Source organism: Stegostoma tigrinum, chromosome 27 (genome assembly GCF_030684315.1).
Source record: "Stegostoma tigrinum isolate sSteTig4 chromosome 27, sSteTig4.hap1, whole genome shotgun sequence".
Lineage (NCBI taxonomy): Eukaryota > Metazoa > Chordata > Chondrichthyes > Orectolobiformes > Stegostomatidae > Stegostoma > Stegostoma tigrinum.
In genome coordinates, this window is record NC_081380.1 from 43,245,923 (window position 1) to 43,273,410 (window position 27,488).

The 27,488-nt window shown below is 40.8% G+C and overlaps 2 protein-coding genes across 5 annotated transcripts in view; one reads left to right on the forward strand and one right to left on the reverse strand.

The window, feature by feature from the left end:
- ints2 (integrator complex subunit 2) overlaps positions 1-17,838 on the reverse strand; it is a 61,619-nt gene extending 43,781 nt beyond the window's left edge. Inside the window, exons 1-6 of one of the 3 annotated variants that reach the window (XM_048557539.2) lie at positions 17,640-17,838; positions 14,628-14,935; positions 13,835-13,973; positions 11,858-11,960; positions 9,336-9,449; positions 5,050-5,180 (exon numbers count right to left, since the gene is read on the reverse strand). In XM_048557539.2, coding sequence (XP_048413496.1) covers positions 5,050-5,180; positions 9,336-9,449; positions 11,858-11,960; positions 13,835-13,973; positions 14,628-14,920 — 780 coding nt within the window. In that variant the 5' untranslated portion in view covers positions 14,921-14,935; positions 17,640-17,838. The other 2 variants (XM_059655419.1, XM_048557538.2) reach the window with 2 other exon arrangements.
- The window catches only part of brip1 (BRCA1 interacting helicase 1), a 243,832-nt gene continuing 234,132 nt past the window's right edge, over positions 17,789-27,488 (forward strand). For both annotated transcript variants that reach the window (XM_059655417.1, XM_059655418.1), the window contains exons 1-4: positions 17,789-18,003; positions 22,428-22,574; positions 24,002-24,113; positions 26,873-27,043. In XM_059655417.1, coding sequence (XP_059511400.1) covers positions 22,482-22,574; positions 24,002-24,113; positions 26,873-27,043 — 376 coding nt within the window. In that variant the 5' untranslated portion in view covers positions 17,789-18,003; positions 22,428-22,481. The remainder of the gene's footprint in view (positions 18,004-22,427; positions 22,575-24,001; positions 24,114-26,872; positions 27,044-27,488) is intronic.

Sequence of the window (27,488 nt, forward strand, 5' to 3'; positions counted from 1 at the left end):
ATTGGGCTGCAGGGTTCCTGCAACCTTCGGGTGGCATCATTGTGGCACTGGAGGAGGCGCAGGACGGACGTGTCATCTGAGGGACGGGAGGGGGAGTTGAAATGGTTCGCTACTGGAAGGTGTAGTTGTTTATTGCGAACCGAGCGTAGGTGTTCTGCAAAGCAGTCCCCAAGCCTCCGCTTGGCTTCCCCAATGTAGAGGAGGCCACAACTGGTACAGCAGATGCAGTACACCACATTAGCAGATGTGCAGGTGAACATGTGCTTGATGCGGAAAATCTTCTTGTGGCCTGGAGTTGGGGTGTCGGAGGTGGTGTGGGGGCAGATGCAGCACGCGGTTGCAGGGAAAAGTGCCAGGTGTGGTGGGGCTGGAGGGGAGTGTGGCGTGGACAAGGGAGTCACAGAGAGAGAGTGGCCCTCCAGAAAGCTGACAAGGGTAGGCCTGCTGTGTTCGTCGAGCTCTACACCTTGCTGTCAAGCAGTATCATAATGGGCTGGTGCTTGCGTTTTGGGTGGAATCTATGATCTCGATGTAAACTGGCTGAGGAAAGGCTGAGGGATTTGAGGCTGTTTTCATTAGAGAGAAGAAGGTTGATAGGTGACTTAATTGAGACATATAAAATAATCAGAGCATTAGATAGGGTGGATAGGAAGACCCTTTTTCCTAGGATGGTGACGGCAAGTACTAGGGGGCATAGCTTTAAATTGAGGGGTGAAAGATATAGGACAGATGTCAGAGGTAGTTTCTTTACTCAGAGAGTAGTAAGGGAATGGAACACTTTGCTTGCAATGGTTGTAGATTCGCCAACTTTAGGTACATTTAAGTCGTCACTGGACAAGCATATGGACGTACATGGAATATTGTAGGTTAGATGGGCTTCAGATTGGTATGACAGGTCAGCACAACAGAGGGCCGAAGGGCCTGTACTGTGCTGTAATGTTGTAGGAACTCAGAACTGCATTCATTTTCTAGAGATTTTTTTGCTTAAACGTCTTTGCATATTAATGCTTTTTTTTGAGAATAAATTGCATTCTCTGCTGTATTCAAAGTTTTGCATTAAATACATCAAGGAATATTTTTAAGAGTTGTAACCTGAAATAATTTATTAATGCAACTAAAAATGTGTTGACCATAAAAATGCCCTTTGAAGAAAATAATTTTAATATTTGAAAATAACTGAAAAATTTAATGATTTACTATTGGCACGATAGTAAGCACCTCAGTAAATTAAAAGACGATATCTTAAAAAAAGTGCCTATTTGTACTTTTGCAGTTTTGTGGTGATCAACATTTAACTTTAAAAGGAAAGTGTAAACATCAAGAAAATTAATTCCATCTGAAATTCCTTGATCTTTTGTGTTGGTTTGCCCAATTTTGGGTGGATTTCTAGTGCAACCTAACCAAAGGTCCAGACTGTTGTTTCTACATTACTCTCAAACCACACCCTCAACAGATAATACTTCCTTTTAGCATCTTTCAAAAAAAATCACAACAGTGAAACTTGCATGCAGTGTAATAGCTTAAGTAAACTTTCCAGAATTCAAACATAAGACGTGATGGCTATAAATATAGCTTAGTGGTATTATCACTGGACTGTTAATCCATTGACCCAGGTAATGTATTGGGGAGAGATAATGGGAACTGCAGATGCTGGAGATTCCAAGATAATAAAATGTGAGGCTGGATGAACACAGCCGGCCAAGCAGCATCTCAGGAGCACAGTGCTCCTGAGATGCTGCTTGGCCTGCTGTGTTCATCCAGCCTCACATTTTATTACATTATAATGTATTGGGGACTTGGGTTTGAATCCTGCCATTGCAGATGGTGGAATTTGAATTCAATGAATATAATAACCATGAATCTAAAGCCAATTGTTGGAAAAACCCATCAGGTTCACTAATGTCCTTTAGGGAAGGGAACTGCCATCCTTATCTGGTCTGGCCTACATGTGATTCCAGACCCATAGCAATGTAGTTGACGCATAGCTGTCCTCTGGGAATTTAGGATTGGGTAATAAATGCTGGTCTAGCCAATAACATCCTCATCCCATACCACCCATCAATGTCCAAATCCAACTCCTCATCCTCTGCCATTTTCACCACCTGTAATCAGACACCACCAAAAAGATATTTCCTTTCCCACCCTTTTCCACTTTCTATAGGGACGACTCACTGTGAATCCCTCATCAGCTCCACACTTCCTACCAACCTTTCCTCCACACCCTGTAGCTTTTCTGCAACAGCAGGTAGTGCTACACCTGCTCCTACAACCCCCGCTCACCGTCAAGGCCCCAGACAACCATTCCAAATCCAGCAGCGATTCACCTGTACTACTCCTAACTCCGCCTCTTTCATCCGTTGCTCAATGGGCTCTCCTCAATATTGGAGAGACCGAGCCAGACTCGGTGATTGATTGATGGAGTATCGGTGTTCTGATTGCTCCGATCAACACCACTTTTTGGTTGCCAGCCGTTTCAACTCACCGTCCCACTCCCTTGGTGACATGTTCATCCAAGGCCTCCTCCATTGCTGAAACGAGGCCACATGAAAGCTGGAGGAACAATACCTGTATTCCATCTCAGGAGCTTACAGCCCAATAGCGTCCACAGCCTCATCCAAGGTCCAGCCCTCCCTCTCAGCCCACCTCCTTTACCTTCTCAACTTGTTCGTCTTCCTTCTCACCTATCTGCTCCACCATTCCAAGTGACAAATCTCTACAACCCACTATCAACCCACAACGTATCAAGATTCCACCTACCCAGACCCAGCTCATCCCTCTATTTATGTGAGCTCCCTTCCCCCTCCTCAGTCTGGAAGGGTCCAGACCCGAAACGCTGACTTTCCTGCTCCTCAGATGCTGTCTGACCTGCTATGCTCCTCCAGCTCCGCATTTTGTCGACTCTGACTTCCAGCTTTTGCAGTCCTAATTATCTCCTATGGTTATAAATATGTATAGCTTTCATTATAGAAGCAAGAATATTCAGCAAGACCTCCACTTGGCAACATCTTTACGTTTTGCCATTCACTCCACTTGGGTGTACTGAAAATACACTTAGAGTCACAGTCATATAGCACAGAAACAGATCCTTTAGTCCAATTCATCCATGCTGGCCAGATATTCTGAGTAAATCTAGTCTCAAATGCCAGCATTTGTCCGATATCCTTCTAAACCTTTCCTCTTCATGGGCCCATCCAGATGCCTTTTAAATGTCGTAACTGTACCAGCCTCAACTACTTCCTCTGGCAGCTTGTTCCATACATGCATTACCTCCTGTGTGCAAAGTTGTCCCTTAGGTCCCTCCTAAATCTTCCCCCCTCCCCCCACTCACCTTAAACCTATGCCCCCTAGATTTGGATTCCTCTGTGGAAAATACCTTGGCTGTTCACCCTATCCATGTCCCTCATGATGTTATAAACCTCTATAAAGATCACTCCTCAGCCTCCGAAGTTCCCAGGAAAATATCCCCAATCTATTCAGCATGTTCCTGTAGTTCAAATCCTCCAACTGTGGCAACGTCCTTGTAAATATTTTCTGAACCCTTTCAAGTTTCAAAACATCATTCCTATATCAAGGAGACCAGAATTGCACGCAGTATTCCAATAGTGACTTAAAACCAATGGTGCAACAGGACCTCCCAACTCCAATACTCAAAGTACTGACCAATAAATGCAAGCATACCAAACGTGTTCTGCATTATCCTACCCATCTATGACTCCATCTTCAAGGAACTACGAACCTGCACTCCAAGGTCTCCTTGTTCAGCAACACTCCCCAGGGCCTTACCATTAATTGCTCTGATTCATGTAATGCTATAACTTCTGCCCTGATTTGCCTTTCCAAATGCAACAGCTCACATTTATCTAAATTAAACTGCATTTGCCACTCTGTAGCCATCAGATCAGGGTCCCACTGTATTCTGAAATGAACTTCTTGGCTGTCCGCTACACCACCAATTTTGTGTCATTTGCAAATTTACAAACTATACCTGCTATATTCACATCCATATCATTTATGTCACTGAGAAAAAGTAGTGGACTCATCCCTGTAGCAAACTGCTGGTCACAGGCTTCCAGTCTAAAAGGCAACCCTCCACCACCAACCTCTGCCTCCTATCTTCAAGCTAGTTATGTGTCCAAACAGCTAGTTCTCCCTGCATTCCATGTGATCTAACCTTGTTAACCAGTTTACCATGCGGAACCTTGTCAAATGCCAAGTACATCTGACTATGTCCACTGATCTGCCTTCATCACGTCTTCAAAAAATTCAATCAAGTTAGTGAGACAACATTTCCCCAAGCACAGAGCCAGTCCTTACTTTTCCAAATACATGTAAATCTTGTCCTTCAGAATCCCCTGCAATAACCTGCCCACCACTGATGTTAGGCTCACCGGTCTATAGTTCCATGGCTTTTCCTTACAATCTCTCTTAAATAATGGCATGTTAGCCAACTTTCAGTCTTCCGACACCTCAACAATGGCTATCTGTGATACAAATATGTCAGCAAGAGGCCCAGCAATCACTTTCCTAATTACCCACAAAGTTCTAGGATACACCCGATCAGATCCCAAGGATTTATTCACCCTTATGCATTTCAAGATGTCCAGCACCTCCTCCTCTGTAATATGGACATTTTTGAAGATATCTCTATTTACTTCCCCAAGTTCTCTAGCTTTCATATTTTTTCCTCACAGCAAACACTGATGCAAAATACTCACTTAGTACATCAATCATCTGCTGCAGTTCCTAGACGTAGGCAGCCTTGCTGATCTTTAAGGGTCTCCATTCTATCTCTAGTTAAACCTTCTAACGCTAATGTGTTTGAAGAATCCCTTTGGATTCTCCTCTAACCTATTTGCCAAAGCTATCTCATTGCCCCATTCTGCCCTCCTGACTTGTTTTCAAGTTGAGTTGACAGAAAGCTTGCACTACTCTACTCTACTGTATTAACTGAAAACAGATATTCCAGACAGCATTGTCTCTTCAAAGAATGTGCTTTTTGGTTTCTGCAAGTTCTTCTGCTAAGTTTACAAAATGCAAATCATCTCTTACCACCATGGCTCTGACGTTTAAGGCTTGAGAAGGATTCATTTTGCACAGCTGCCGTAGTGCCTCAGTTCTGCGACGGCCCCCGATACTCTCTTCATCCTGCCGCTCACCGTTTTTAATTAAGCCCCTGCAAACTGAACAACAAAATGTATTCCTTACAAGTCCATAATACTATAACAGGGGAAATCATAACTTGGTGAAAATCAAAAGTTATATTTTGTCTAATACTAATTCTACACATGCACCATCTCTTGCCAACTGGTGGACAAAATGTCCAGACAAATTATACCAAACAACCAGTTTCTAGAAGTGAGATTGTGTAAAGCAAAATAATGCAAGAAACATGCGCAAACGTCAACCACATAGCCCACTGAACCTGCCCCATCACTTAATACAGTCATGGTTGACCTTGGGCCTTCACTCCACTTTTTGTCTGCTACCTGAATTGTATGATGCTCAGCCATCAAGCATCTGCGAGTCTTAGCCTTAAATGTACTCCGTAAAGAGGCATCTAAAACCTTCTGATTTTGAAATATTCGCAACAATCCAAAAAAAAACAAACACCTCAGTCCTTACTGGTTGTCTCTTATTCAGAGACTGTCCTATTTTAGATGCCCCAGCTAGAGGAAACTCTCAGCTATCTACTCTTTTAAGCCTCCTTCAGAAACTAATATCTTTCAATGACACATTCTCATCCCTCTAAACTTCAGTTTACTCTGCCTCTCATAACTGATCCCTTTGAAGAAAGGGATCAACCTAGTGAACCTTCACAGTATGGACTCCAATGCAAGCGTACCTTTCTTTGAAAATGGAGACCAAAAATACACACTGTATTCCAGGTATGATCTCACCAAAACCCCATTCAATTGTAACAAGACCTCATTATTGAATTCCAGTCACATGTCAATGAAGGCCAACATGCCATTTGCCTTCCTAGTTGCTTGCTGTACGTGCATGCAACTTCCTGCATTCTTAAAAGGCTCTTCCAATACAAACTTACACGACTGTGAATAAAATAAGCGTCACCTCTAGGTGACAAAGAGGAAACATGAAATATCTGCCATATTCCTTTATGAAGACAGAGAACAAGGAAATTAGTATTAAATTCAAATAAAATTCAGCATCTGTAACATTTTTCTGTTCGATTAATTTGAATTGATCTCTGTTGAGAATGAGCCTGGCTGCAGGACAGATATCCTATTATAGACAGCACAGTATAGAGCTGAAGGAACACAGCAGGCCAGGCAGCATCAGAAGAGCAGAAAAGTTGACGTTTTGGGTCGGGATCCTTCTTCAGAAATGGGGAGGAGGTAGCGAGCTGGGAAAGAAAGAGAGAGGTGGAATGGCGTTACGTGTGTGCAGGTAGGTAGTGGGGGGGGGGGGGGGGGGGGTGAAATTGGCCAGTGGAATGGGTGTGGCAGATAGTAACCTGTCCACCTTCTCTCCCACCTATTTCGTATTATTATAGGCTCTGTTCAGGGCTATGCTAGCTCCAAGGAATCTTTGGCTTTTACATTTTCCAATTTGCATTTTTCAGCTTTGGGCTCTTGTTTTCTTTACTAATTATTCCCTGCTTTATTGGTTTCTTTACCACTCTCCCAGTGTTTCCTTCTTTGCGATTTGAAACTTGGTCTTGATAATGGGCCTGATCTGGGATAGGAGTTTCTCCACATCAACCCTGCTGCCAGGCAACCTTTTCTTTATTGCAACCAGAGACATCCCCTTATGATTGCTGCAATCCGCTACAATCTTATTGCTTATTTACAGTCCAGGCAAGTGCTGTGAATGTCATGAGTAACCAGTGCTTTCTTTGGCTCACCATCTGCAGACACTTTGCACAAGCAATAAAAGAAATAATAGCTGCAATTACACATGACTTTAATCTGATGTAGGTTTGGCAATTCAAATCAATAGCAATAACAAACGGGAGGAATTCCTGGAATGTATAGAAGATTTTTTTTGGATCAACTGGATTCGACTTGAAGACAGGCCATCTTAAGAATAGGTTTTGTATAATGAAAAAGGAATAATTGGCAATCTAGCTGTGCAAGGTCCCTTGGGAGGAACACTGACCATAATATGATAGAATGCCTTGAGAAGAAGTGGCAAAGTTGATTCTGAGACTAGAATCTGAATCCAAATAGAGAAAACTGCAACAGTAAGAGGCACGAGCTAGCTGTGATAATCTGGAGAGCATTACTTAAAGGAATGACAGTGAATAGGCAATAGCTAACATTTAAATTATGCATGGAACTACAACAATTGATTATTCCTCCCTGGCACAAAAATAAAACTAGAAAGTTGGCCTGACCATGCCTAACAAGTTAAATTAAGCATAGTTTAGATACAAGGAAGGGCATACAAATGGTCCAGAAAGAGCTGCATACCTGAGGATTGGAAGCATGTTTAAATTTTAGTGAAGGAGGACAAAGGGATGAAGATGGGAAAAATAGATTACAAGAGTAAACACTTGTGATGAACATACAAAGTAATTGTAAGTTTCCATAGGTATGGGGAGAAAACAAAATTGAAGATGACAATGTAGGTCCGTTCTTAGAAGGACAGGACATTATAAAGGGGAACAAAGATGGCAGACTAATTACATACATATGTCTTCAAAAATGTCTTTAAATTCATCTGTCTTCAAAAAAAAGGACATAAATGTCTCAAAATGTCTGGGGAACAATGTGGTCCAGTGAAAGAGAGGAACTAATTGGTTTTGGGGGAATTGGTGGCATTAAAGGCTGACAATAATCTAGAACTCAGTACTTAAGCAAGTAGACCTAGAAACGGCAGATGGGTTGGTAGTAATCCTTCAAGATTCTAGAGACTCTGGAACAGTTCCTCTGAATTGAAGGGTTGCTAATATACCACCGCTTCTTTAAAAAAGGTAGAGAAAATGGGGAATTATAGACCAGTGAGCCTGACATTAGTAGTAGGGAAAATAGTAGAGTCCATTACAAAGATTTAATAGCAGACCACTTGGAAAATAGAGACAGGATTGGATGAAAACGGAATGGATTTACAAAAGGAGAATCATGTTTGACAATCTTCTGGAATTTTTCAAGGATGTAACTAGTAGAGTTGATAAGGAGAACTAGGGATGCAGTTTACATGGACTTGCAAAAGTATTTGGTTAGGTACCACATAAGGGATTCGTATGTAAAATTAAAGTGCATTGGACTGGGGATAGTGTCCTGACAGGGACAGAGAACTGGCTGGCAGACAGGAAACAAAGAACAGGAATAAATGGGTCATTTCCTGAGTATTAGGCAATGACCAGTGGGGTATTGCTTGAATTAGCACATAAGATCCCAGCTATTCACAACATATTAATAATTCAGATGAGGGAGCTAAATGTAATATCTCTGATACAAAATTGGGTGGAAGGGGAAACTGTGAAGAGGATGCAGAGATGCTTCAGTGTGATTTACACAAGTATGAGTGAGTGGGCAAATGCATGGTAGACAAAGCATAACGTGGATAAATAGGAGGTTGTTCATTTTGCTATTTTGAATAGGAAGGTGGATTATCTGAATGGCAACAGGTTGGGAAAGGGGGAGATGCAATGAAGCCTACTCTTGTACACCAGTCGCTGAATCCAAGCAGAGAAGGCAAATGGTATGTTGACTTTCACAGCAAAAAAATTGAAGTTAGGAGTAGAAATGTTGTGCTGCAGTGAGACCATACTTGAAATACTGTGTGCAGTTTGGTCTCCTGACCTGAGGAAGGGTGCCTTAGCTATGGAGGGAGTGCAACAAAGATTTACCAGATTGATCCCTGGGATGATAGAACTGATACACGAAGAGAGTGTGCATCAGTTGGAACTATATTCACTGGAATTTAAGAATGGGAGGGATAGGGATCTCACGCAAGTCTGTAAAATTCTAACTGGACTAGACAGGGTAAATACAGGAAGGGTGTTCCCGATGACAGGGGAGGCCAGAACCACTGATCAAAAATCTACAGATACACAGTAGGCTGTTTAAGAGTGAGAGGGGGGAGAAATTCTCTTTCACCCTGAGCCTGTGGTATTGTCTGCGACAGAAAATGGTTGGAGGCAAAACCATTTAATGTTTTCAACAATGTTAGTGCTTAAAGCTAAAGGGATCAAATGATTTTGTGGCAAAAATAGGAACAAGGTACCAAGTAGGTAATGCAAATGATCTTGGCGAGAATGCATTTTTTAAAAACTACAACTGAATCTCAATGCAGTATTTTGCTTTCGGCTCTTAGATTTTCTCAAGTCATCACTACACTATTAGAAGAGTCAAAAGAAAGATCATTACCTTCATTGAAGCTGTCAGGGACATTGGCCACCAACAAACACATGAACCATGATCCATTTCGTACATGGAGCAATGCCTCAGCTACTTCAGTAATAGGTAACAGTGATGGAAGTTCTGAGGGAGGGGAAATAGACCACCACACAATTTATATTGTAACATTACTGCATACAATGTGCTACCCCAATAGCTTTACTTTAAAACATTAAAATGATTTTTATACCCAAGAAGAAATTATATAATTGAACAGATGAAGTTAGGTTAAACAAGTAATTTACTTCCTCCAAATAGACAAGTTATTTTCAGAATAGGCAATCGGATCAATGGCAGGTGACACAGTGGTGGTGTTGGAGAGTTGCTTTTCGGACTGGAGGCCTGTTACCAGTGGTGTTCCACAGGGATTGGTTCTGGGTCCTCTTTTGTTTGTCATTTATATAAATGACGTGAATGAGAACATAGAAGACATGCTTGCTAAATTTGCAGATGACACCAAAATTGGTGGCATAGTAGACAGTGTAGAAGGTTTTTTAAGATCACAAAGGAATCAATGGGCTGAAAATTGGCAGATGGAGTTCAATCTGGATAAATGCGAAGTATTGCATTTTGGTACAACAAACAATGATAGGGCTTATACGATTAATGGTAGGGCCTTTGGTATTGTTGTTGTTGGGAAGTTGGATAGAGTATTGTGGATTGGGGGCAGGGAGGTAGAATTTGGTGTTTGTAAAATGCTAAGGGACGGGGCACATTGCATTGTCCCTTTAAAAGATGATGTGCTTTTTCTATACTTAGTGTTTAAAAAGAAAGTCTGTGAGCAGCAGCTTAAAAGTCTGCAAATCTATACAGAGCACCCAAATTGAAACATGTATCAAAAGGCCATACAGTTAGCAGACCAAGCAGCAGTTCTCACCAAGACAATAGGGTTTTGAATTTAGCTAATCAATTTGAACCAGGCACTTAGATACTGAAAAAAATCTATTAAATTTAAATCTGATGGTTTTGACAACATAGGATCAATCTTATAATAAAGAAATTGATGTCATCAAGAGTATAAAAGAAGGGGGCAGTTGGGCAAAAACAGAAGTGCTAACTGCCATCCACCAGTGTCAACAACACTCAGCTCTCAAAAGAGAATTGCTGGCTCTCACAGTCTCCTCTGATATATTAGAGAAAGCACCATCTAAATAATAAAAGGTACCCACGGCACAACCTGTGAATATTCCTGACAGAAGAATCGATGAAAATGGCACAGAACATTCTAGATGAAATGTAACTTGGCTATAATTTTGAGACTAAATACTATTTGTATTACTTGACTAAATACTACTAATTGGAACAGCATATCATTAGAATCTTGGTTAATTCAGGAATAGTTAGTAGTTAGAAGGGATTTATTTGGTTTGTTATTGGTTTAGTTAATTTGTTCACTGTTGGAACTAGATATATCAAGTTGATACTTGTTGATTGTAAAATGAGTGTTTATTTTATTTGACCATGAGAAGTTGCTGAAAAAACAGGTTACAGGACTTTTCAACTCCTTTTACAGATTGTAGGGCGAGGTACCCTTTGGGTGTTTCGGTTTTAGTTCTCAGAGGGGGGTCAACCTCCACTTTATAATCGTTAATTGTCGAACAGAAGGACATAGGAGTATAATTCTTTGAAGTTTGCATCACATATATACAGTTGGTTTAAAATGTATTGGGCACACTTGCCTTCATTGCTCAATCTTTTGAGCATAGTAGTTGGGAAGTCATGTTGGGGTTGAAAAGGACATTGGTGAGATCTCTTCTGGAACACTGTGTCCAATTCTGGCCAGTTTTATAGATAGAATATTATTAAGCTGGAGAGGGTTCAGAAGAGATTTATCAGAATGTCGCTGGATATGGAAGGTTTGAGTTTTAAAGGAAGGTTGGACAGGCTGGGACTTTTTTCACTGGAGCATAGGAGGTTGACTGGCGATCTGTTTTTATCCCTCATTATTTTATAAACAGAGTTAATTGTAGCTTTGTTTTCTCGAGGATGGGGATTTTGAGACCAAGGGCACATTTTTAAAGGTGACAGGTTTAAAAAAAAAGACATGAGGGACAAAGCTTTTACACAAGAGAGAGTGGTTCGTGTGTGGAATGAACTTTCTGCAGAAGTGGTGGATGTAGATACAATTACCATGTTTAAAAGACATTTGGATAAGTAAATGAATAGGAAAGGTTTGGAGGGGGATATGGGCCAGGAGCAGGCAGGTGGGGCTGGTTTAGTTTGGGATTATGGTTGGCAAGATGTGGTTGTATTGAAGGATCTATTTCCATGCTGTATGACTATGACTATAACTGCTTTCTGCAATCAGATTAGTTACTTGTCAGCCACTACTGATTAAGACTAAAGAGAACCAGAAATAATGAGAAACATTCCACGGGTGATGCTCTACAGTGAGTGTCCACATCTTGTTTAAATCTATAATTGAAGTATATGCTACTTAAATCTATAAACTGAGTTATGACTTTTAATTTCACTGATATTCTAAATCTTACCTGCTTGAAGGATACAGAGCACATCTGCAACTTCATCCAGATACACAGGACTTTCAAACAGTTCTGAAGACTTCATAAAAAATTCTCCATTTGAATCAGACAACTTCAACATACATACACAAAAAGAAAATGCTCATTAGTTTCGACAACATATCAGCCAGCTTCATGAACTTAAGGGAAAGGTTTCAGAAATCTTAACTGCAAAGGGACTTGAGAGTCCTAGTTCAGGGTTCTCTTAAGGTTAACATACAATGTTAGTTGGCAGTAGGAAAGGCAAATGCAATATTAGCATTCATTTCAAGAGGGTAAGAATACAAACAGCATAGATATACCACTGATGCCATATAGGGCTCTGATCAGACCGCATTTGGAATATTGAGGGCGGTTTTGTGCCCCGTATCTACAGAAGGATGTGCTGGTGTCGGAGGGGATCCAGATGAGGTTTACAAGAATGATCCCAGGGATGAAAGATGTGTCACGAAGAGACGTTGAGGACTCTGGATCTGTACATGAAAGAGTTTGGAAGAATGCTTTGGAGTGGGTACCGAAGTGGTTTACCCAGATGTTGTCTGGTCTGAAGCGTATTAGCTACGAGATTGGACATACTTGATTTCTGTTCACTTGCACGAAGGATGTGGGGTGACCTGATAGAAGTTCACGAAATTTTAAGTTAAGAAAGGCATCATGGTCTTGGTGTGCTGAGTGGCCTGATCCTGTGCTGTACTGTCTTTCTTTGTTCTTTGGTAAGTTGAGGATCTGTGTGAAAATTAGAATTCTGAGAGGGTTGGATAGAGTGGACGTGGGTAAGATGAATGCGCTAGTAGGAGACTGGGACCTGAGTGCGTAGCCTCAGAGTAAATAGTAAGGAGATCAAGGGTTATTGGGAGAAGGCTAGAGAATGAGGCAGAGAAATATATCAGCCATGATCGAATGGCAGAGCAGACACTGATGAGCCAAATGGCCTCATTCTGCTCTTATGGTCTTATAGTCTTCCCATTACAAGTGCCTTCCTGCCAGAAAATACAGTCTTCAGACTTGCTTCGAGGCCCATGTTGTGTTTTAGCGGGTTCATTGTCAGTCAGTAAATCCTTTCAATAAGCCTGAGTTTCTTGGCCAGACATCCTGTAAAACGTAACGGCCAACCGCTGTCACACAATTCCCATAACTATGGACCAATCTCATTAAGCCATGGTGCAAACTCTTCAAAGAGGGTACAGGAGAGAAGACAAAGGCAGAAGTAGAGAAACTCTCAATTTAGTGTTTCTTCTCTGCCCATCTATCTTCCAACTCGTTGCTCCCTTGCTTCACACGATATTTCTATAGCTCCTCTTCCTAAGCTCACCTCCTCTACAACTCCCATGAATTCAAACTGCCACCTAATCAAAATGCAGATAAATCGAAACTGCATGTCATTATAAATGGAAATGATAGGCCAAAGACAGGTCAGGCAGAACAATGAACTTTGGATTTATGATGTGCAAAGTTCACCATACCTGGGATTTTGTACTCAGGGCTGGGCCTGTTGTGGACTGATTGGCAAACATTGACTGCTGAGACCCTTCAAGAACATCATCATTATTATTATTATCATCATCATCATCATCATTATTCTCAGTATAATTAATAATAATATTACATTGATCATCAGCAGGATTTTAAAAGATGAACTAGATGGTATGACTTCTTTTTCCTGTCCCTCAGTTTCTATTTACAATATCATATGCATTTGCAGCACTACCACTAGTCAGCTCCCTCCTACTTACCTGTTCCTAGTGAGGAGCTGCATGTGAAAATAGCCCTTACCTTTGATTTTCTGGCATTTATGACTTTAGGACACCTGCCTCCACTCTTAAGTACACACAGAGTAAGGGAGGCAAACTCAAGTTCCTCAGAAGTAAAGTATGAGCTCATCAGTGCTCAGACAGTGGCATGCATAGATGGAACACAAGCTTCTATCTTAGATTCGTTGTTTATTACCTTGTTCATGATCACTAACAGTTCACTAAGTGCTAGTCGGAGACGACGAGGGGAATCACTATGTTCAAACTCCAAAGCTAAGCCATGCTGTAGCTGTGATACTAGGATGCTCTCTCCATTTGCTCCACCTAACTTGTGCCTGTTTAAAGAAAGTTAATAAGTTTGAGGACTATTCTTGATAAAATAATGTTGTAATAACTAAAGTGAGAAAGAAAAACATTGTAATTATTCTGCATCTTGCAACGTTTCAAAACATCACAAAATACATGTTTCTGGAACATAGTCAACATCACAAAGTAGGAAAAATGACAAATTGTTCACATCAAGATTCTGCAAACAGCAACAGGATAATGGTCAATCAGTTTTAATAATGCCAAATCCATGATTCATCACTGGGCTGAGGGATTAACATTGGGTATGACACAGGGGCAGCAGTTTTTGTTTTAATTCAGAAAAGTGTCATGTGATCTGATATACCCAACTCAGAAGGGCCACCAGGCCTTCACTTAACTTCAAGTGAAAGTCAGGTTTCTAACAGTGCATCACCTCAGTACTGCACGAAGTGCATCAGCAGTATTATAAAATCAAATTTTTAGAGAAGTGCAAACTGTAACCCATAACCTAACTCAGAAGAATAAGCGCTACCAACATAGAGTTAAAGCCGCATTATTAACCTAATTTCTTGTTTCATGTCAGTTACGGGTTGTAGATTTGCTAACTCAGGTTACTGATGGATCATCAGAAATTCACAATTACTCGTTGTTTACATTAACTTGGGAAGTACTATAAATACCTGAGCTGTTGTTCTTTGGTCGCATCCTGTTCCAGAGCATGAAAATCAACCGACAATAGAGCCACAATAGAGTTGACAGCCTCAACCCCAGACAGAAGACGCAGGATGAGTTTTTTGTCTTGTGCCCAAGCCTCACTTTGATCAGCAGGGGCACAAAGTGCCATTCTCACCAGACACGGCAAGAGTAGCCTTAACTCTGGATCACTCAAAGCTGCCAGTTTTACCACATCAACCTTCTGCATTGCTTCAAATGCAAACGAACTCACAAACTGCAGGCACGCAAACTCCGCCATCTTTGCTAAAGGCACCTAAACAGAAATCATTTGAGACACTGTTCAATTTAGCATAGCAGAGGGATGCAGTTATTTACAGTGTTAAAAATCTACTCCAAGACTTGCCAAATTCAGAAATGTTTCTTGCTGATTGTACATCAAGACCGTACACCACTCCCTCTACCACTAACGCTCAGCAGTGTAGCATGTACTACCTACAAGGTGCACTGCAGAAATTCAGAGATCCTTAGACAGCACCTTCCAAACCCACAAGTACTTCCATCTAGAAGGTCAAGGGCAGCAGATACATGGGAACACCACCACCTGCAAGATCTCTTCCAAGCTGCTTGCCATTCCTTCACTGCTGCTGGGTCAAAATCTTTGAATCCCCTCCCTAAAGACATCAAACTACAGCATGTAGAAGGCAGCTCACCATCAGCTTCTCAAGGGAACTGAGTGAGTTTGACTGGTATTAGAGTGTTGGAAGCAAAGTTAGAGTTAATAAATAGGTGTATGTAAGTGCATGTTAGTTATACGTGCAACTTTTGCATTCTGCCCGGGTGTTGAAATCTAGACATAAATTGTACTTTCTATTCTCTAACAACCTCAACAGTTTAAAATAATGAAAGTTTTTCCTGCTGTTTCTCATACATTCTCCCCCACATGTCCAGTAATCAACAATGTTTTAAAAAAAATCAATGCCAAGCAAAATTTATTGTTGGCCAATGTCTACACAATTTTGTTTGACAACAGGAATATTCAGAAAACATTATTCCATTAGATCAGGGCTTGAAAGCACTAACTCCCAGCATCCTTGGCTTCTAGAATAAGATGTTTCCAGAGTTTCTCATGAAAAGGTGCACTCCTGAACAAAAAAACACACACTTTGGTCTACTGGCTAAAACTCAGTGTTTTCACCCCTGCTGCTCATCAGGGAATGAGATTTCATGGAGAGGGTCAATTAGCTGGACGATGCAGTGTCTTGCCAAGCGCATTAGTTCAATTCCTGCACTGGCTGAGGTTATTATAAAGAACTCTCCTGCTCAAAGTCTCCCCTTGCCTGAGGTGTGTGATGGTTGCCAGGATAAAGTACCACCAATCATCTCTCCCTAATGACAGAGCAACCCTATGGTCCAGTAAGACTATGGCAACTTTATTTTGTCTTCAGTGCCATTTTAGATTACATTCCTATAACTTTGTGCTCACTCATCAGAGGAACATGTTTCTCTGTTATACCAAGTAATTTAATTTTAAATATTAAAATCAGATCTCCTCTGAACAGGGTGACAAAGTGGACAAAGGAGTAGTAATAATGTCACTGGTTTAGAAATAGTGGCCTGTGCTCATGTTCTGGGTACAGAATAAATCTCACCATAGCAGCTGATTGAATGTACATTCAATTAATAAATCTTGAATCAGTAATATTGGCAATTATTGTAAAAAATCTGACTTTTTCCACACAGAGGATGGTGCTTGTATGGAACAAGCTCTCAGAGGAACTGGTGGAGGGAGGTGCTATGACAATAATTAAAAGGCTGGCTGCATGAATTGCAAGGGTTTGGAGGGATATGGGCCAAACACTGTAAAATGGGACTAGATTAGTTTAGGATATCTGGTTGGCATGGAGTTGTACTGAAGGGTCTGCTTCCACACTGTTTGGCTCAAAAACAACATACAAATACTGGACATGCATTATCTACTGGCAATAAAACAAAAAAAAACCCTGCAGATGCTGAAGATCTGAAATAAAAACAGAAATTGCCTCAGAGCTCCTATGAAGGATGGTCACTGGGCTCAAAATGTTAACTTTGCTTTCCCTCTGCAGAGGCTGCCAGACCTGGCAAAATTCTCCAGCAATTTCTGGTTTTGTTTCAATTAATGGCAATATTTATTTTAATAGTCAGTTTCCCCAGATGTACTAAATTCTTGATCTTGGTGTTATTGTGAAAGCGAACTCAAGAACCAACAAGTACAACTAAAATTACAGATAACTTGACAAAAAACTGTGTTTCATAAAGGACTTCCTATATTTTTGGCATATTTGCATTGGTACAAGGCATGTCTCAACTTTTAGACCAAGAAATTTAACTTTGTTATTTAATAATTTGTTATTCTACTTAATCAGGGTGTGCCACAAAATGACCTGAAAATATTAACAGCAACGAATGGCATTCCCGTTCCATAGATTATTTGACTTTAGAATCCAATATTTTTAATTATTTTCACACATGGAAACTTTAATCGTAAATTCTCGCGATGCCTCAGTTAAAATTATTACAAATTACTTTTACTTTGAATAACTTACGTGCTTTTTCAGAAATCAAATACCCTACCTTTTACTGAAAACAAAGTGAAAACCGATTAACTAGGCCTCGCACTAAATTAGACGCCGGGCTCACGTAACACTTCTCGCCGAGAAACACACCCAACTCTGGGGGCTCGCCATTCGTCGTTTTAACTCCCTAACGCTTTCGAACTGGAGTTCTCGGAGGCCTGGGAACATACAGTACTCTTAAACTGATTTATATGCTTTTTTAATAAAAAAATCCAAATTCCTACTGAACTCCTCTGCTGTAACTGTCTACATCAAACCTCCCCAATCCACTGACAACACCGTACTAACCGCCACATGGGATTGTGGGCCGTGCCGGGGTAACATAGCAACTGCCAGTGAGGGACTACCGCCACCGAATCGACTCGCCCATTGGTCGTCGGGCAACCCGTTCTCCCATTGACTTACCTCCCTCACGCTCCTGTTCTCACCCGTTCCTGATTGGCCACAATACCGCCGTCCATTCGGCGGCGACTAACCCGAATTGGAAACAAAAAAACAGCGAGTCTGACAGCATCTGCGGAGATAAATCAGAGTCAATGTTTTGGGCCCGGTAATTCTCCCTTCAGTTCTTTCCGTTTTCTGGTCCGAATTGGCCTCGATCCGGCTCTCTCCCGCCGATTGGCTGCGAGTAGTTCAAGCCGCCCGCTGATTGGCCCATAGCTATGCGTCGGCGTACACCGGGATTCGGGTCCAGCACATGCGTGTTGGTTAATCGTCAGGCGCGAAGTTGTGTTGTCCGATTGCATGGGGTAAAACAAGCTGGAAAACTGTGAGTAATATCTTTGTGGAAAACGAACAAAGACTGAAGCGTTTTGCACCTTCGAATTCATAAATTATGGGTGAAGAACCTCATTAACTGTATCACCTGAAATCTGCAGAAATATTTGTTTCTTGTCACTGAAATCCGTTTGGCTCTCCCCACAACTTGTGTGCTGTAATTTGTGGGCAAACTGGTTGTACTGTTTCATTTATCCAGCTGTTCTGTCACTGTCGATTACATGAGTACCCACTATGAAATTTAAATGGACTAGAATACTCCATTAAAATACTGGGAATGTTGGAGATCGAAGTATGAAAATAAAACTGTGACCTAACGTTTAAGTACAGACCATTCGGCCCAGTGTTCATACTTCAGATAACAAGGTCTAGAGCTGGATGAACACAGCAGGCCAAGCGGCATCAGAGGAGCAGGAATGCTGACGTTCCGGGCCTGGACCCTTCTTCAGATTTCATATTTCACACGAGTCTGCTTCTGTCCCACTTTATCCCTTCTTCTCAGCACACCCTTCAGTTCCTTTTCTTTCTCTCTGCTTACGAAGCTTTCCTTTAAGTGCGACTACAGGTATTTTGTTACGAGTGACAGAAACTCAATTGTGCTGAATTGCACATTCCCAACGCTCAGTAATAGCAACTGTAAAATGTGTTGTGGATAAATTACAAATTTATGGATAGTGTCTAGAGATCTCCAAAGGATATTTTATAAACTGTTACCTCCATTTTGACAGGAAGAATATAAAACAAGCATATCATGTATGTCATAGAGTCCCTATAGTGTGGAAACTGGCTATTTGGCCTAGCAAGTCCATGCTGCCCTCCTGAAGAGCATCCCACCCAGACCCATTCCCCTACCCATGTATTTCCCATGTCTGACCCACTTAACAAAACATCCCTGGATACTGTGGGCAATTTAGCATGGCCAATCCGCCTACCCTGCACATCTTTGGACTGTGGGAAGAAACTCGAGTACCTGGAGGAAACCCACGCAGACACGGGGAGAATGTGAAAACTCCACACAGACAGTCCCCAAGGGTGGAAGCAAACCTGAATCTTTGATGAAGTGAGACATTAGTGCTAATCACTGAGCCACTGTGCCGCCGTGCTGAGTGATTGCAAAACTCTGAGATATAGAGATTTGGGTGCTCCAATTTTTAATCACAAAAGGCTGGTATACAGGTACAACAAGTTATTAGGAAAGCTAGTAGAATGTTATGATTTATCACAAGTGGTATTGAAAACAAAAGTAGAGAAGGTGTACTTCAGTTATACGTGCCACTGGTAAGATTGCATCCAGTGTACTGTACATGGTTTAGGTCATCTTATTTAAGGGGGGATGCAAATGTTCCAAGTAGATTTACCACACCAATAACAGAAATGGGTTGAGGTAACAAAGTGTGGAACTGGATGAACACAGCAGGCCAAGCAGCATCAGAGGAGCAAGTTGCTGCTTGGCCTGCTGTGTTCATCCAGCTCCACGCTTTGTTATCTCGGATTCTCCAGCATCTGCAGTTCCTATTATCCCTCACAGAAATGGGTTGGTTTTCTTTTGTGGAAAGGTTGAACAGGCTAGGCTTCTATCTGCTGGTGTTTAGAACAACTAAACACCTTGATTGAAACTTTATTGAAACATACAGACCCTGAGGAACCTGGACAAGGTAATTATGAAAAGTATGTTTATACTTGTGGGAGAATCTAGAGGCAGCAGTCACTTTCAAAATAAGGAGTCACTCATTTAAGACAAAAAAAAGGAAATTTGTTTCTTAGAGGGTTTGAGTGCCTTTGGAAGGCTGTGGAAGCAGAGCCTTTGAATCATTCACCACGGTGGCACAGTGACTCCGTGGTTAACAATGCGGCCTCTCAACACCAGGGACCCAGGTTTGCTTCCACCGTTGGGTGACTGTCGTGTGGAGTTTGCACGTTCTCCCCATGTCTATGTGGGTTTCCTCCGGGTACTGCATTTAAGGCAGTGGTAGATTGATTCTGTATAAGGGGGCAAAAGGAAATCAGACATGAGTCAGCAACCAGAAAAACTATCATTTTGAATGGAAGAACAGGCTGGGGGGGGGGGGGGGGGCAAGTGTCCTACTCCTCCTAATTCACAGTGTCATGTGTACCATACAGATGAAAGTTTCTCCTGAATTAACAATTTGATTCTGTTCGTAATCAATTGTATTTCAGTCCATCAGCTTTGGACTCGTCACATTGTTATGTACCCTATTAAGCTCCTTCATAATTTTAAAGACTTCTCTATTAATATCTATAAATTCCTCTGTGGCTTTGTGCCATCCGTTCAGTGCAGCTATCTTTTAGTCGTTCACAGGATGAGGGCATTGCTGGCTAGGTCAGCATTTATTGCAGCTGCCAATTGCCTAGAGAGCAGTTAAGCATTGGTCTGGAGTCACATGTAGCCAGACCAGGTGAAGATGGCAGATTTCCTTCCCTAAAAGATATTTTGGTGGGATTCTGACTCGTGTTGCCAGAATACTATTGTGTGATCTTTGATTACAAGTTCAGTGATATTACCACTAAGTCACTGCTTCCTTTATCTCCAGTTATAACCGGGCTGCATTGCTTTGCATCATACTCTCTGTTCTTCAGTATATCACTATCTGTCCATCACTTTTGATGGAATGTTCAATTGCCTCAGCCCCACTGCTTGGAACAGCCTCTGTAACCATGGTCTTTTTAAAACTCTTCAACTCCTTGGTTAGACTTTTGGCCGGTCCCTCCTTCATCCAGAGTTTGGTAGAACTTTGGATAGTTTTGGATCAAGAAAGACTAAAGGAATTGCCCAAAACTCTTAATATATTAAAACACCTTAGGAAAAATATGTAAAATCTAACTAGCAGGTTGACAGGATTTCCTCCTTGAATAATTTTTAAAATGCCTAGTTGTTTCTTTTTCTTATAAATATATTTTATACTGTCCATAAAATTTCAAAATAGACCAGTTTCTTCAACATGGTATGTGGCACTCTGAAGTTCCTTAGTCACTACACTTACAGTTGTAAGTTTATTATTTACGATACTTAATTCATATCAAGCACAAAGCTCAGGGAGATTTCCAATGTCAGTGGAATTTCAGAACTACCTATTAAGATACAATTTAGATGTGTAATGTTCATTAAAGGTAGCTTGGTAATTTATGTTTTGTATGAGAGACTCCATGTTGTTCATTGGTGCCAAGACTTGTACGTCAGTTATTCAAAAACATGCAATATAATGCTTGGAAAATTTGCAATTCACCTAAATTTATCCTTTCTTTAAGACATTAAAGTCTTTTTTTCCCTGAATGAGTCCAAGACTTTCACTTACTTTACTTTAAATGAAAATATATTCCATAAATTGATCACTGTTTGTTGGAATTGTTTTCCAATGCAGACCCTAACTTTAACTTCTGCTAGTTTGAACCTTTAATGACTAATTTTACTTCCACAATTTAAAATAACATGCAGGTTGCATTTTCTGAACCACCTCACATTACTCTGAGGTAACTCCTTTGGTGCCGTCTTTCTATGCTCTAAGGTCCAGATAACTCTAACTTGGAACAATGATGTTTCTAGGGGGTGGGGGAGCTCAGATGATGGTCAGTAGTAATGATGATCTCTGTCTCCAGCACTGTGTACTTGCACATTCTTTTGGCTTTGTTAACAGCAGGCCTGGAACGGTTGGATATATGAGCATTCTGTTGTTGAACCAGTAGGTTTGCTTTTGTTTTGTCCTCAGTTATTTCATCACCACTTGAGCTGTTTTCGATTTCTTACCAAAATTGGTGCTTTTTACTTGCCTGGATTAAATTTCATCTAACTTTCCTCTGTCCGTGTTCATGTTTTCTGCAACTAAGTCTTATCAATTTCTGTGCTCCTGCTCTGATTCCAGTGACCCTTCCTTCTTAGCATCTGATACCTGGCTACTTGGCATTGCGTTCCAGAATCCATTTGTTTATGTGAACAGGAATAGCATTGTCCCTGAACTGAACCTGGGAAACTTTATTGACTGTACCCCACACTGCCTGACCTACCACTTATATAAAGCAGAGATAATGGGAACTGCAGATGCTGGAGAATCCAAGATAACAAAGTGTGAAGCTGGATGAACTCAGCAGGCCGAGCAGCATCTCAGGAGCACAAAAGCTGACGTTTTGGGCCTAGACCTTTCATCGGATGAAGGGTCTAGGCCTGAAACATCAGCCTTTGTTCTCCTGAGATGCTGCTTGGCCTGCTGTGTCCATCCAGCTTCACACTTATATAAAGCACTTCAGTTATAATTTTATCAGTTTCCAAGATTTGCCCTGATGCCCCACAACATTGAATTTTAAATAATAGCTCCTAGGGAGAGATTGAAAATGAAATTGGATACATTTTAATAAAGAATGTGATTTTCTGTCCAGGTAAAGTATTTAAAACTCCTTCCACAGATTGAAGCACTGAGGTTTAATTTTCTTGACGCATATCACAATTAACTAATTAAGATGGCATCATCAGCTTCTGAATACACGATTGGTGGAGTGAAAATTCATTTTCCATGCAAGGCATACCCATCTCAGCTCGCTATGATGAATTCAGTAAGTGTATTGATTTCATATATTCAGACAATTGAACACAATTAACTGGTTCATAAGTATTGTAAGGGATGGATAGGAGCCAAGCGGGTCCTGTTGTGTGTGTGAAAGGATTTCTAAAGTAAAAGACCCAGCGATTGAAGTTTACAATCACATCAACTCTGCATGGCACAGTTGGATTCTAAGACTTTAGAATGTAATTATTCTATACTTAGACTGATGAAACCCTATAGGCTTTGGCTACGCATTTTTAGCAATCTAGCAATTTTAGTTAGGCATGCAATGAAAAGCCTATAAGCAAGTGTAATGGTTGATTTGTGCAGTTAAACCATATGGTATCAGCTTCTGTGTTTACTAGACCAATATCAGAAATGAGTGGGTTGTTGCAAGTGTACCTACCTCCACCACCCTCGAAGACAGCACATCTCAAAGTTCTACCAACCTGTGGATGAAAAAATATTTCCTCAGAACTCCTCTAAACAACTTAATCACCATAAACCTTTGCTGTTCTGTTTTAGACATATTTGCCGTGGGGAAAAAATTCCCACAATCTACCAATCTATGCTGCTCATAATCTTGCATTTCTCTTTTTGTGCAAAGATTGAACAAGCTTGGATCATATCTGCTCTAGTTTATATGAGCAAAGGCAACTTGATTGATAAATAAAATACCCTGAGGGCTTGTGACAGGATAGATTTGGAGAGGACTTTTTCCGTAATGGGAGAATCTAGAAGTAGGGATCATTGTTTAAAAATCAGAGTGACCTGTTTAAGATTAGATGGAACTCTTTCTTTGAGGGTTTTGAGTCTTGGGAGCTGTCTCCTTCAAAAGATGATAGAAGCAGTGTCCTTGAATATTTTTAAGGCAGAGGTAGATTGATTTTTCTTAGGCAAAGGATGAGAGCATATGACGGATTGGCAGAAATGTGGATTTCAGATTATAGACAGATCATCCATGATCTTGTTGAATGATAGAGCAAGCTGAGGTGCTAAATGGCTTAAGTAGTTTGTTATACCCAAGGAAGAGTGCATGCACTTGGCATTGGGTAAATGAAACTCTACTGGTGGGTGCATAATTTCATTTGCTGGAATTAGTGATTGATTTCTGCATTTGTTTTCTTTATTCGTTAACAGAATGAAGGCATTTGTTGGCTAGGCAGCATTTACTGCCCATCCCTAATTGCCTAAAGGGCAGTTCAGAGTAAACCACAATGCAGTGGGCTTTTGGGTTTGTTGAATGCCTGATTGACTAACAAAGGGATAGATTGTTAAGTTATTCTTTAGTTCTTTAATGTTAATATATTCTTTAATGCTAACAACATTACAGCCTAAAGTACACTTACCTTACTATTCATTACTTCTGATGTTGATATCTTATTTAGCTGAATTAATGCAGAGGTCCACAGTGGTCTGATGTATGCTTTCATTCAGATTGTACGAGGTTTGAACTGCCAACAGCACTGTTTATTAGAGAGTCCAACTGGAAGTGGAAAAAGTCTTGCATTGCTTTGCTCCACATTGGCCTGGCAGCAATCTCAGTATGGTATGGTTTTATGTTTATTTCTCTCTATGAAACTATATAGGATTAACGATACACATTTTGCAGTATGTTTTATGCTTGCTTTGTTACAGATGTTATCCTCACTGCAAATGAATAATAATATTCTTGAGTGAAAAATAAGAGCTCTAATCTCAAGCAAGTTATTAAGTAGATAGTGCAATAATATACAGTGGCCAACTTGATACATTCAGAATTAATTTCAGCTTTAGTGGATGAGATTAATACCAACTGCACAAGGTTCAATCTGGTAGAGATAGATTTAGGATCAACCTCCTAATGGCAGTAGAAAAAAGTTAAGGAACTTAGCTGTGGTTCAACACATGATTGCTGAGCAAATTCCTTTGGTCAGAGAACTCAAGCAAAGAAATGTAAAATAGAAATCAGTCAATAGTGATCATTCAATATCCATGCAAATTTCTAGTATGAACAAATAGAACTATCTCTGTATTTCAGAATGACTTGAAGAAATTATACATTTTTAAATTCGACTGCTTTTGTCAACCTTCTAAAAGATAACTTAAGGCTGTTCATAGATACTTGTAGATACGTTGTCACAACTACATGGATAATAGTAGACATCAAATAGCAAGTCACAATGCTGTGAAGTTGTCATAGAACAATACAGCGCAGAACAGGCCCTTCGGCCTTCTGTTTCACTGACCTGTGAACTAATCTAAGCCCCTCCCCATACACTATTTCATCATCATTCATATGCTTATCTAAGGGCTGTTTAAATGCCCTGAATGTGGCTGAGTTAACTACATTGGCAGTCATGGTGTTCCACGCCCTTTCTCCCCTCTGAGTAAAGAACCTGCCTCTGACATCTATCTTAAATCTATCACCCCTCAATTTGTAGCTATGCGCCCTTGTACAAACTAAAGTCATCATCCTCGGAAAAAGACTCTCACTGTCCACCCTATCTAATCCTCTTGTATGTCTCTATTAAATCCCCTCTTAGCCTCCTTCTCTCCAATGAGAACAAGCCCAAGTCCCTCAGCCTTTCTTCATAGGACCTGCGCTCCAGACCAGGCAACATCCTGGTAAATCTCCTCTGCACCTCTTCCGATGCTTCCACATCCTTCCTGTAATGGGGCAACCAGACCTGCACGCCATATTCCAAATGAGGCCGCACCAGCATTTTGTACAGTTACAGCATGACATTACGGCTCCGGAATTCAACCCCCCTACCAATAAAACCTAACACACCGTAAACCTTTTTAACAGCACTGTCAACCTAGGTGGCAACTTTCAGGGACCTATGTACATGGACACCAAGATCCCTCTGCACAACCACACTACCAAGAATCTTTCCATTGAGCCAGTATTCTGCCTTCCTATTATTCTTCCCAAAGTGAATCACCTCTCATTTATCCACATTGAACTCCATTTGCCACCTTTCAGCTCAATTCTGCAGTTTATCCAAGTCTCCCTGCAACATTCTTCCACACTGTCCACCACTCCACCGACTTTAGTGTCATCTGCAAACTTACTAACCCATCCACCTACGCCTGTATCCAAGTCATTTATGAAAATGACAAACAGCAGTGGTCCCAAAACAGATCCTTGAGGCACACCACTAGTGACCTGACTCCAGGCTGAATATTTTCCATCAACCGCCACTCGTTGCCTCCTTACAGAAAGCCAGTTTCTAATCCAAACTGCTAAATCTCCCTCAATCTTGTGCCTCTGTATTTTCTCCTATAGCCTACCATGTGGATCCTTATCGAAGGCTTTACTGAAGTCCATGTACACCACGTCAACTGCCCTTCCCTCATCCACATGCTTGGTCACCTTCTCAAAAACTCAATGAGGTTTGTGAGACACGAGCAGCCTTTAACGAATCCATGCTGACTATCTCCAATCAAATTGTTGTTTGCTAGATGATTATAAATCCTACCTCTTATCATCCTTTCCAAAATTTTTCCTACAACAGACGTAAGGTTCACAGGTCGAAAATTACCTGGGTCATCATGGCGTCTGCTGATTGTGTAAGTTATGACAACTAAGTAACGAGAGAATTTTTAAGAGGGAAGATACTTTTTTAATGCACCTGTAGTCTTCTGGTTCAAAGTAGAATGCTGCAAGAATTTTGACATCAAGTTCATATGTCTTATGGCATTTGATTTGCTATTTTTAAATAGGTATCTTGTAAAAGTTATATTCATTAAAGCTCTTTGTGCCCCCTGCCTTGCAACCTTCTGCCAAATCTGCCACCACCATAAACCAAGGGGTTCCCTGAACATATGGTGCAATATTGCTACTCAAGGCTGAGATCACCTGATTGGGGCCAACTCTAGGATGCGACTTGTTTTGAGTGACTCTCTTGCTGTATAACTAAACATGTTGAGCCAATTTGAAATATCTAATCTTTTATAGATTTATAGAATCACCGAATTTGAGAGCACATTTGAATAATCTAGCATCAAGTCTCTTCAAATGCTTTTCTTGACTTGCCACTGAGATATATTGAAGAGGACCTCAGGAGATCACTCCCTGATTCCTCCTATGTTTTAGGAAGTTACTTGATGAGATTTGAAGATGGAGAACCTGTGTCAACAATGACTTGCTTCATCAAATTACTATTCTTGTATGTTGCAATGCCTAAGTTGAGTTGTACCATAATCATTGTTTTCTTAATACAACATTACTGAAGCATTGTGGCATTCCTAATATTGGAAGACAAAGTTGTTGCATGATATATGTCTTGCTTTTAGTATTAATGAACAATTCATCTTGTGCAGAGAAATCTGGAAATGAAAGTTGTTCAAGTAGTTGTAAAAAAGAAGAAAAATTGCCCGTGTGTAACTGTACCTGTCACACAGCAAGAAAGCCTTCTGCTGCAGTCGCAGAAACAAACCAGACCAATTCCGCTGTTGCAGAGAATGGAATATCCTCACCAAGTTCAAACCAAGGTAATGACTTTCTCGAACCAATTATCCATTTAATGTTCATTTAATACTTGAGCTTTTTCACATAAAATTCATTTATTACTACGGGATAGTGAGGTAATTGGATGGATAATGTGTTGAACATTATGAATGTTCATGAATGCTATTTGTTGCTAAATGCATTATTTGGTTTCATGTCATTTAGGGTTAGAAATTATCCAGAAGGATGCCTAAAAGCCGCAATGGCAATGATGAGATAAAGGGATGGATAAGATCCAGGAGTCGGAAGAAGGAAACACTTTGGCAGTAGGGGGTGCAGGAGTTATATTGTCAAGGGGGCAAAGTTCTGAAAGAACTTAAAAGCTAGGACAAAAGTTCAAAATTTGACATGCTACGGAATTGGACGCCTGTGCAGGGATCAGAGCATCAAGCAATTGTTCACACTTAACATAATGGTTCTTCCATTAAG